Raw genomic sequence first — 12180 nt, forward strand, 5'->3', positions numbered from 1 at the left:
ACAGTCCGCAGTCCCACCCCACAGCTCAGGCAGCACCTTTGCATCTACACACTCCACAGCCCACAGCTCAGACAGCACCCTTGAATCTGCACAGTTCACAGACCACAGCTTATACAGCACCTTTGAATCTGCACACTTCACAGCCCACAGCTCAGACAGCACCCTTGAATCAGCACACTTCACAGTCGGCAGTCCCACCCCACAGCTCAGACAGCACCTTTGACTCTGCACACTTCACACCCCACAGCTCAGACAGCACCCTTGAATCTGCACACTCCACAGACCGCAGCTCAGACAGCACCTTTGAATTTTCACACTTCACAGCCTGCAGTCCCACCCAACAGCTCAGACAGCACCTTTGAATCTGCACCCTTCACAGTCCACAGCTCAGACAGCACATTTAAATCTGCACACTTCCCAGCCCACAGCTCAGACAGCACCTCTGAATCTGCACACTTCAGAACCTGCAGTCCCACACCACAGCTCAGACAGCACCTTTGAATCTGCACATTTCACAGCCTGCAGTCCCACCCCACAGCTCAGACAGCACCCTTGAATCTGCACAGTTCACAGCCTGCAGTTTCAGCCTGCAGCTCAGACAGCACCTTTAAATCTGCACACTCCACAGTCCGCAGTCCCACCCCACAGCTCAGGCAGCACCTTTGCATCTACACACTCCACAGCCCACAGCTCAGACAGCACCCTTGAATCTGCACAGTTCACAGACCACAGCGTGTACAGCACCTTTGAATCTGCACACTTCACAGCCCACAGCTCAGACAGCACCCTTGAATCAAAACACTTCACAGTCGGCAGTCCCACCCCACAGCTCAGACAGCACCTTTGACTCTGCACACTTCACACCCCACAGCTCAGACAGCACCCTTGAATCTGCACACTCCACAGCCCACAGCTCAGACAGCACCTTTGACTCTGCACACTTCACAGTCCGCAGTCCCACCCCACAGTTCAGACAGCACCTCTGACTCTTCACACTTCACAGACCACAGTTTATACAGCACCTTTGCATCTACACACTTCACACCCCACAGCTCAGACAGCACCTTTGACTCTGCACATTTCACACCCCACAGCTCAGACAGCACCTTTGACTCTGCACACTTCACAGCCCACAGCTCAGACAGCACCTTTGACTGCACACTTCACAGCCCACAGTTTATACAGCACCTTTGCATCTACATACTTCACACCCCACAGCTCAGACAGCACCCTTGAATCTGCACACTCCACAGCCCACAGCTCAGACAGCACATTTGTATCTGCACACTTCACAGCCCGCAGTCCCACCCCACAGCTCACACAGCACCTTTGAATCTGCACACTTCACAGCCCGCAGTCCCACCCCACAGCTCGCTGCTACTAGATGACCTGTCGTGATTAGAAACGATGCAAGTGGTGAGACTGTAATCTGTCCTTCCTTTTCTCTTCCACTTTAATTCCATTTTTCTTGGACTTGTTTTATCTCCCTGGTGGTATTTAGTAATCTGACTACAGATCTACCGGTCTGCATAGAGGCCTTTAAGATAAAATACAGGGGCTGTGCATTGTTGAATAAAGGAGGAAGAAAGAAATAAAACCCACATGGTGAAAAAACTGAGAAACGCACAATGATTAGATGTAAAATGAAACAGGTGTGCCCTGCACACGCAATGCTGCGCCTTCAAAGCGGGCTGCAGCTAAAAGCCCACACACCATTTATTTTAAGCAGGACGAGGTTAGCTTGTCACGGATCCGAATTTAAAAACTCATGTGTACTCTGCTATTAGCAAAAAAATGAAACAAGCATTGACAAAGCCATTAGGTTTGGCTTTAATGTGGCAAAGCATTTGAGCGCAGGCAATCACAGTTGCTGTTTGCATGTTTTGTATGCACAAACGTTGTTTTTTACATGAAAGTCAGCCCTATTGGCTTTGCCAGTGCTTGGGAAAAACGAACAGGGATCCCTCCAAGATCAAAATGCTAATTTTCCCAGAGTTCTGAAGGTCCTTGCATTATTCCTGAGCGTATTCCTTGTACATCAGTATACCTTTCAGAGAGTTTGTCGTAATTTACAGTTTTGCATAATAGAGTGGCTCCTTCAGCCTCCTTAACAGTGTAACACAGAGCTTTGTCTAATGCAATCCTGAGAGATGTAATGTGTGAAGTCCTAAGCCGTGCATGAAGGGCTGCAAGTAGTTGACTAAACTATTCCTGGCATATCTCAAGTTTTTTGTTTTTTTACTTTAGCCTGTGCCATTCCATCAAACCTAACTATAACTTGTCTACCATATGTTGCTTTATTAAAATTAGGGAGCTGTTAGGCAACTGAGAATATGGGTCGGTTGAATAAACAGGTGTGAAAAGGAGTTGCTATATTTATGCAGATGCATTGAAGAAAGCATATGTGCAAATCAATCAATCAATCAATCAATCAGTGACACTTGTAAAGCGCGCTACATACCCGTAGGGTCTCAAGGCGCTGGGGGGGGGGGGGGGGGGGTGCCGCTACTGCTCGAACAGCCAGGTCTTCAGCTTCTTCCTGAAGGAGAGGTGGTCTTGGGTCAGGCGCAGGTCGGTCGGGAGGGAGTTCCAGGTCTTGGCGGCCAGGTAGGAGAAGGACCTTCCTCCTGTAGTCGCTCTTCGGATGCGGGGGACGGCGGCGAGGGCGTGGTTGGCTGATCGGAGGTGGCGTTTGGGAGCGTGGAAGTTGACTCGGCTGTTGAGGTAGCTCGGGCCTTGGTCGTGTAGGGCTTTGTGTGCGTGGGTGAGGAGGCGGAAGGTGATTCTTTTGTTGACGGGGAGCCAGTGAAGGTCTCTCAGATGTCCGGAGATGTGGCTGGTTCGTGGGATGTCGAGGATGAGTCTGGCTGAGGCGTTCTGGATCCGCTGGAGTCTCTTCTGGAGCTTGGCGGTGGAACCGGCGTAGAGGGCGTTGCCGTAGTCCAGTCGGCTGGTGACGAGGGCCTGGGTGACGGTCTTCCTGGTCTCGGTGGGGATCCACCAGAAGATCTTCCGTAGCATGCGTAGGATGTTGAAGCACGCCGAGGAGACGTTGTTGACTTGCCTGGTCATGGAGAGGGAGGAGTCCAGGAGGAAGCCCAGGTTGCGTGCATGGTCTGTCGGTTTGGGTGCGGTGCCCAGGGCGGGAGGCCACCAGGAGTCGTCCCAGGCGGAGGGTGAGGAGCCCAGGATGAGGACCTCCGTCTTGTCCGAGTTCAGTTTCAGGCGGCTGGTCGTCATCCACTCGGCTACCTCTTTCATCCCTTCGTGCAGGTTGGATCTGGCGGCGGCGGGGTCGTTGGTCAGGGAGAGGATCAGTTGGGTGTCGTCGGCGTAGGAGATTATGCTGAGCATTGAATGGGGCATATACCCTTAACAATGCTATCCTGATGTCTCCCTTTCCCTGATATGGTATAAGTGGAAGTATAATAAGTGTATATAGCACAGAGTATGGCAATTAACTCTGTCAATTAGTTTCAAACTATTTGTGAGAGTGATTTTGTGCTTGTGGGTGGGAGCCTGAGACCTCTTAACTCTTCACCCTAGAGAAAGGGGGTGGTGTATCTTCACCGTAGGAGTTGGGTGCTTGCCCTATGAATTATGTGTGGTGTTGTATCTTCTCCTAAGGAGTTGGTTGTTTGCCATATGAATTATGTGTGGTGCTGTATCTTATTCTTAGGATTTGGTTGGTTGCTATATGAATTATGCCTGGGGTTGTATCTTCTCTGAGTGATTGCTATATGAATTATGTGTGGTGTTGTTTCTTCTTCACAGGAGTTGGTTGTTTGCCATATGAATTATGTGTGGTGTTGTATCTTCTTCTTAGGATTTGGTTGTTTGCCATATGAATTATGTGTGGTGTTGTATCTTCTTCTTAGGATTTGGTTGGGTGCCATATGAATTATGTGTGGTGTTGGTAGGTTTTTGCCATATTAATTATTTGTGGTGTTGTATCTTCTCCTTAGGAGTTGGTTGTTTGCCATATGAATTATGTGTGGTATTGTATCTTCTTCTTAGGAGTTGGTTATTTGCCAAATGAATTATGTGTGGTGTTGTATCTTCTCCATAGGAGTTGGGTCTTTGCCATATGAATTATGTGTGGGGTTGTATCTTCTCTGAGTGATTGCCATATGAATATTGTGTGGTGTTGTATCTTCTCCTTAGGAGTTGGTTGTTTGGCATATGAATTATGTGTGGTGTTGTATCTTCTCCTTAGGAGATGGGTCCTTGCCATATGAATTATGTATGTTGTTGTATCTTCTCCTTAGGAGTTGGTTGTTTGCCATATGAATTATGTGTGGTGATGTATCTTCTCCTTAGGAGATGGGTCCCTGCCATATGAAATATGTGTGGTGTTGTATCCTCTCCTTAGGAGTTGGTTCTTTGCCATATGAATTATGTGTGGTGTTGTATCTTCTCCGTAGGAGTTGGGTGTTTCCCATATGAATTATGTGTGTTTTGGATCCTCATCGTTGCACCTTCTCTCACAGGTGGCCGTCAAATCCATCGGCAAGAACAAGATCACAGACGAGCTGGATAAAGTGCACCTTCAGCGTGAGATTGAAATAACAGCGCTGCTCAAGCATGAACATATTGTCCAGGTCTATGAAGGTAAGGACGATGAAGGAAGGCTCAAATACTGCTAGACATCAGATCCACAAACATGACGGGCTGTCGATAAGATGAAATCTCACCTTCCTAAGGCGAGGGCAATATGCAAATGTGTATTCAGAAGAACAGGAATGGTAGAATTTTACCCCCACAACTGGGATGCCTAATACTAATACTGATAGTCAGACATGATGGTGGAACTTACAAATGTATTAATCAAATAATATGAAAGTGTTTGTGGGGATTGTACTACTGAGTATCTACTCCCAGAGCTTCTTGTACAATATTATGGAGGACAGAAAATTGAGGGACAAAACATTAAAAAAAGGTAAGTGCTTATAAGGAAGTATAGATTTATTATTCCTAGCTAGGCATCTTTGTACCTTAAAGTTATATGTACCGCGTATGTCCATATATCTGGGGTTAGGGATTGAAAATCTAGACTTCATTACTTTTGTCAATATTTTGTTCTCGATATTGTTTCCTATTGCTGTCCTTAGTGCTCTTTGTTGTGAAACTAACCTTGAGTATGTTAACACTTGGAAAGCTGTCTTTACCCTACCCATCCTAAATGTACCATGGTGGTGGTCTTTGCTCTGTATGCAACAGACCAACATGAACAGCGGAATCCTGAAGCTCCACCATGGAGCGCTCTCGTTGAAGAGGTTACATGTATCTCGGCACCAGGTGCCATCTCAAGATGTCTCTTTATCGTCCATGGTGAAGGTCATCAAAGAGATGGCATCTTCAGTACTGGCCCTGGTTGTGTCTCAGCCTTGACCGCTATGCTCTCTGTTTACTCACATCTTCTTCTCTGCTCCACCACAGTGTTTGAGAGCAAAGACAAAATCATAATTATCATGGAGTACGCCAGCAACGGAGAGCTCTACGACTACGTCAACAACCGGCATCTGATCTCGGAGAACGAGGCGCGGGGCTTCTTCCGACAGATCGTCTCCGCAGTGCACTTCTGCCACAAGGTAGGAAGATGGAACAGACTGGGGAACCCCAACTGTTGGTTTGGGCTGGGGTTTGTTTTGTTTTGTTGAAAAGATATAGATTATAGATCATCAAATTCCAGAAAAGCTATCCTAATGTTCGGTCTTTTGGTTGCTTCCGCCTTTGTAATCAATTAATTTGTGTTGTTATCAGGGTGTTGCAACACACCACAATAGTCTCTGAAAGGTGGGGCCAGGACAGGGTGAGAACAGCAGGCATACTTGATTACCTTCTCCAAGATGGCGCCCTCAATGTCAAGCACTGAAGCCGCGGTGAGGGTAAATGTTGCAGAATGAGCTTCAAAAATTTAAGTAAACACACTGGTTTACTTATGAACATAGTGCATACAAAACAAATACACTGCAGGTTTATATTTCAGTGCTGCACTTTGACAGCATTACTATGCTGAAGATGGCATGCAGGGATCATTGTGCATTGGTCAGGCACACCACCAGCTGTCACGAGCCCAAGAAGTCCCCAACCACCTCTCACGCAGGGTAAGACCACCCGCCAAATCTAGAAACCCCCACCAGGTTGGCAAAGTTTGCTTTGGTGAAAGTGCTTCTGTTGACAAAGCTTGAACACTTTCATCAAAACTGCAATGCGGCCACCATGTCTTGGAGGCTGGCCAGCATTATATTTTTGTATTTCAAAAACAAACCCCCGAAGCAGCTGTGTTCCTTTCTGAAATACAAACCAATCGATGGCTCTGACAGGCAGAGGGATTTCTTCCTGCGTATTGGGGTTATTCATCATTTTTCTAGCCCGGTTCTCATTTGCCTCGCATAGGGCGCACAGCCAGGACGCCATCCTCATCGCCAATATGAGGCACCACAGATGACATGCCTTGGAAAGCCCCACCTACAGAGGGCGGGCCTTCTGACACATGACCCTGGCGTTCCTGTGGCGGGCGGGCCTTGAGGTCATTAGATGCTCCTAGAAGAGGCACCGAGGGTCTGCCCTCTAGCTGTTCTCTCAGCTCCAACCGAGGAGGCTTTGGTTTCTGTTTTCAAAGGTACTTAGTCTGCGTACAACGTCCAGTATCGGGGTCTTGTGATACAGTGCTCCTTGTTCATTCAGGCACCATCATTTGCCAGCTTTTCCGTTCACCTTTCATCGACTCCTCTTTTCCTCCCAGACCTTAGCACAGTCCTCCGTTCCTCTGCAGCAAGGTTTGCACTATAAAATTCCAATGGGATTGATTCACAAAGAGCCTCTGCAGTCGTGGTGGCGGCTTCGCAGTCATGGCCAAGCTCCACAGTCATGGCAGAGGCTCTGGACTCATGGTGGAGGATCCGCAATCGCGGCGGAGGCTCCACACTTGTGGCAGAGGCTCCACACTCATGGCCAAGGCTCCGCAGTCGTGGCGGAGGCTCCACAGTCATGGCAGAGGCTCTGCACTCATGGTAGAGGATCCGCAATCACGGCGGAGGCTCCACACTTGTGGCAGAGGCTCTTCAGTTGTGGCAGAGGCTCTGCAGTCATGGTAGAGGCTCCACACTCATAGAAGCGGCTCCGCAGTCATGGCGGAGGCTCCACACATGAGGCGGACGCTCTGCCGTTGTGGTGGAGGCTCCGCAGTCATGGCCAAGGCTCCGAAGTGATGGCGGAGGCTCCACTCATGTGGCAGAGGCTCCGCAGTCGTGGCCAAGTCTCCGCAGTCACGGCGGAGGCTCCACACATGTGGCAGAGGCTCCGCAGTCGTGGCCAAGTCTCCGCACTCATGACGGAGGCTCCACACATAAGGCAGACGCTCTGCAGTCGTGGCGGAGGCTCCACTCATGTGACAGAGGCCCTGCAGTTGTGGCGGAGGATCTGCAGTCATGGCGGAGGCTCCACACTCATAGTAGAGGCTCCGCAGTCATGGCGGAGGCTCCACACATGTGGCAGAGGCTCCACAGTCGTGGCGGAGGCTCCGCAGTCGTGGCGGAGGCTCCACACATGTGGCAGAGGCTCTACAGTTGTGACAGAGGCTCCACACTCATGGCCAAGGCTCTGCACTCGTGGGAGAGGCTCCTCAGTCATGGCCAAGGCTCCGCAGTCATGGCAGAGGCTCCGCACTCATGGCCAAGTCTCTGCATTCGTGGGAGAGGCTCTGCACTTATGGCCAAGTCTCTGCACTCGTGGGAGAGGCTCCGCAGTCGTGATGGAGGCTCTGCAGTCATGGCAGAGGCTCCACACTCATGGCCAAGGCTCCGCATTCGTGGCGGAGGATCTGCAGTCATGGCGGAGGCTCCACTCTCATTGTAGAGGCTCCGCAGTCGTGGCAGAGGCTCCACACATGTCCCAGACGCTCCGCAGTCTCAGCGGAGACTCCACAGTCATTGCCAAGGCTCCGCAGTCAAGGCAGAGGCTCTGCAGTTGTGGCGGAGGCTCCGCAGTCATGTTGGAGGCTCTGCACTCATAGTAGAGGCTCCGCAGTCATGGCAAAGGCTCCTCACATGTGGCAGAGGATGCACTGTCGTGGCGGAGGCTCCGGTGTCATGGCAGAGGCTCCACACTCATAGTAGAGGCTCTGCAGTCGTGGCGGAGGCTCCACACATGTGGCAGAGGCTCCACAGTAATGGCGGAGGCTCCGCAGTCGTGGCAGAGGCTCCACACATGTGGCAGAAACTCTACAGTTGTGGCAGAGGCTCAACACCAATGGCCAAGGCTCTGCACTCGTGGGAGAGGCTCCGCACTCGTGGCCAAGGCACCGTATCATGGCGAAGGCTCCACTTATGTGGCAGAGGCTCTGCAGTTGTGGCGGAGGCTCCGCAGTCATGGCGGAGGGTCCGCACTCATAGTAGAGGCTCCGCAGTCGTGGCAGAGGCTCCACACATGTGGCAGAGGCTGCACAGTTGTGGCGGATGCTCTGCAGTCATGGCAGAGGCTCTGCAGTCGTGGCAGAGGCTCCACACATGTGGCAGAGGCTGCACAGTTGTGGCGGAGGCTCTGCTGTCATGGCAGAGGCTCTGCAGTCATGGTGGAGGCTCCACACATGTGGCAGAGGCTCTGCAGTCTCAGCGGAGGCTCCACGGTCATTGCCAAGGCTCTGAACTCGTGGGAGAGGCTCCGCAGTCACAGCTAAGGCTCTGCACTCATGGCGGAGGCTCCAAACTCATGGCCAAGGCTCTGCACTCATGGGGGAGGCTCTACACTCATGGCCAAGGCTCCGCACTCGTGGGAGAGGCTCTGCACTCATGGCAGAGGTGCCGCAGTCGTGGTAGAGACGCTGCACTCACGGCCAAGGCTCTGTATCGTGGTAGCGGCTCCGCACTCATGGACAAGGCTCCGCGGTCATGGCACAGGTTTCATATTCATGGTGGAGGCTCCGTAGTCGTGGCGAAGCCTCTGCAGCTGTGGCGAAGCCTCTGCAGTCGTGTCAGAGGCTCCGTAGTGATGGCGGAGCCTCTGGAGTCGTGGCAAAGGCTCTGCACTATATTTCTCATTGCAGTGATCCCGCCACGAGTGTAGATACTCCGCCACGACAGCGGAGGCTCTTTGTGAATCGGGCCCAATGTACACATATTTGTCATCTGATCACCTCTGTTGTGCCATGTGTTTGTCGCATTCTCTGCTTTTTCATGGTCTTCATTACTATACCCACTGACGGGCACTCTTTGAACTGTATCTGGAGTTAGATTCCGATGGAGCACTCTAAATATCTTTAGGTTTGCAATGACGATGGATCGATTCTTTTTAAAGAAATCTCTAGACTGTACGTACAGGAGTGACCTTAAAAAAACTGAATGCAGAAACAAATCCCTCAAAGTTCTGCCAACATCTCCAAGAAGAATATAGCTCCCAAAAGCAAAACGAGGCATTAAGAAGGCACTCTTGTGCGTACACAGGATGTGCAGAAATGTCACAGCTGGATGTGGATGGCTTAGCGACAATTCTGGGCGTTAAAACACAATCTCAACAACTCAGTCTAATGTTATGTTTTAACTCCCAGACTCATTGGAGTTGAGTGAAGTCGCGGAACTTTGCAAAGGGTGAAGTTTGCCAACTTCGACGTGGAGACTCTGCGCATCCCTGTAATAAACCCAAAGACAATGGTAGTTATTAGATTGCTGCACGTGCTTGACTGGGGGAACATGGGACTTCTTTCGCATGAGCTGTTTGATGTGCTCGGCTAAACTGTGACACTGAACATCTTTTAGGGGTTCATTTTATCGACGTTTTAACCGACTTTCCTGAACTAAACACATTCTGGTAAACACATTTTACTTTCACATGTTGACCACTCTCACATTATGCTGCTATGAAAAGCAGGTGTTCAGGAGGTGGTCAAAGCCCGTGTTTCCATCAGATGCACTTCAAAGAGCGCCTCTTGGCCCTAATGCGATGGAGCGTTCTAAAGCTGCCCCTCGCCCCAAGCCCCAGGTTTGTACAGTTCACCGCAGAAGGAATGTTCATCGATGGACGGGCTGTTTATTTGGTTTGTAATCAATACCTTTGAAACATGTGTTCCAACTTCTAGGTTAAATAGGTGGATTTAATAGAACCAAGATGTTATGAATATTTTTGTGCTGTGTGTGCTTGGGTGGTAGAAGCCCTTCCTGTCCAGAATCCAGGTGCCTGGGAGTGAATATTAATCCTTTCAAGCAGCCCGCTGGCTTTGGGTTGTGTTTATAAAGTTAATTTGGAGCAGGGGTTCTCTGATATGATTATTATACATGGACTGTTCTCAATCTCTGTAAATCTCCTGGCTCTGCGCCCCGCTTCCTTCATTTCAGAAGTCTTTCCATGTCTTGCAGGTTTCTGGGACTTGCTGATTATGGATACCAATACCTTGTCACGTGTCTATAGCCCTGTGTGCCACTCTCCTGCCACTCTATGCACAATAAACAATGGGCTTCTAGTGTCCTATTGAATGGCACTCAGTTTGCCGACCTCAAAATGGGTTGACTTTGCTGCACTCAAACATGTGACCTACCAGCGATAATTTAACTCTGTCAGGAAACTCGCCAGCGCAGCAGGAAAGCTTAGCTACACCTCAGAAGCAACTCTAACTTTAAGGGGCTTATTTATGAGCCCTTGCAACACGTTTGTGCCACTGGTGCGTCACCTTTTGTGATGCACCAGCAGCGTAAAAAATGGGGCATGTTGCACCCTATTTACAAAGTGACGCTCTCGGCAGATACGTCACTTCGTAAACCCCTGCGTTACATTATACCTACATCAGGTATAATGTATGCAGGGTGGGGGTTTCCCCGCAGCAAAGCCTCGTAGAATTGGCAAAGTGAAATCTATAAGACTTCAGAGCACCACTTCTAGGACGCCATTGCGTGAAAGCCGTACTCCTGTCTCATGGCAGGCGTAAGCGCCATGTGAAAGGACACATTGCTGGAGTTGCGTCTGAGTTCAGACACACCCCAGCAATGTGCCACTTTTGCACATACAGATACGTCATGAATACTGACATAATGGTAACTCCTCGCGACATGATGCGCCATACTTTAAATACAGCGCATCTATGCTGTTGCAAGGAGGGTGCACTGAGAAGGGTTGCAACGCTGCTTTGTCACAGCGATGCAACACTTCTCATAAACGAGGCCCTGCGTGTTCAACTTTTCTCAAAGGGACTCTGTAAGAACATTGTGCTGCTTCCTTCCAATCCTAATTTGAAAGCAGTAAGACTGCAGGAGTTGTCCTCATGCCTTGTGCCTCATCCCGCTCCTGCCAAGTCGCTTGTGTACTGATTCGGATTGAGTCGACGCCCAAGCAGGCGAGTGGCCCGCCCTCTCTTCCAGGCTATGACCTCTTCTCTGACCATTGGGATCTTTGTCCCATCTATCCATTCCATCAAAGACTCATAAATAATAGTAAAACATTTTCACTAGAAGTTGTGGAAGTCCCAGAACAGTCTGATGCCAAGCTGGTAAACCCCTCTTCCACCGCACCACGGTGAATGCTTACTACGCTCCGCCTTCTCCTCCTCTGGCCAGAGCAGGAAACGGAAGAGAATCCATGCTTTGGATGACTCTTGTCAAAGACTCCCCGATGAACCAACGTTTGAGTGGCCACCCTCGCATCTGAAGCAGAGGCTTGGATAGCGCTCCGAAGGCAAGCTACTCTTGGAGGCGCCTAGAATAAACAGAAGCTCGAACAGAAACATCGCTTGTCCTCAAAGTTGTGAACAGCTTCCTTGAGTATGTGAGACAAAGGATCCACAGGTCCTGGAACATCACGTGAACCTTCTATGTCGGTCGCCCCAATCTGTTATTTGTCTGCTAGCGCTTGGATGCCCGTGTAGATTTAGGTGCTTTATAAGTCTTCAAATGACGAAGGGGGGTCTCCTCTTACACTCATAGTCACCTTTATATAAGTTCATAAGTGTCATTATAAGGACCGCGTGTACCATGGGTCTCCATGGTCCAAGTTCCTAAATTTCTCCACAAAGACCCTCCTGACGCCAAATATAGAGAAATGAATAAGCTGTTAATTCTGATGTTCAAGGTCATTAATTGTTGTTCTCACAACCTTTGTTTGAAAACTTCAGTCAGTACAGCCCTACCACACTCCAACCCTACCCTCTGCCAGTCCAAACCTGTAAACCACACCCGAACCTCAATATACAGCATA

At 49.8% G+C, this 12180-nt stretch overlaps 1 protein-coding gene across 1 annotated transcript in view; it reads left to right on the forward strand.

The window, feature by feature from the left end:
* Positions 1 to 12180, forward strand: part of LOC146797309 (NUAK family SNF1-like kinase 1) — a 115126-nt gene that overhangs the window by 59395 nt on the left and 43551 nt on the right. Inside the window, exons 2-3 of the mRNA XM_085624297.1 lie at positions 4491 to 4611; positions 5440 to 5591. Coding sequence (XP_085480423.1) covers positions 4491 to 4611; positions 5440 to 5591 — 273 coding nt within the window. The remainder of the gene's footprint in view (positions 1 to 4490; positions 4612 to 5439; positions 5592 to 12180) is intronic.

The sequence above is a fragment of the Triturus cristatus genome, chromosome 9 (assembly GCF_964204655.1).
Source record: "Triturus cristatus chromosome 9, aTriCri1.1, whole genome shotgun sequence".
NCBI classification, from domain to species: Eukaryota; Metazoa; Chordata; class Amphibia; order Caudata; family Salamandridae; genus Triturus; species Triturus cristatus.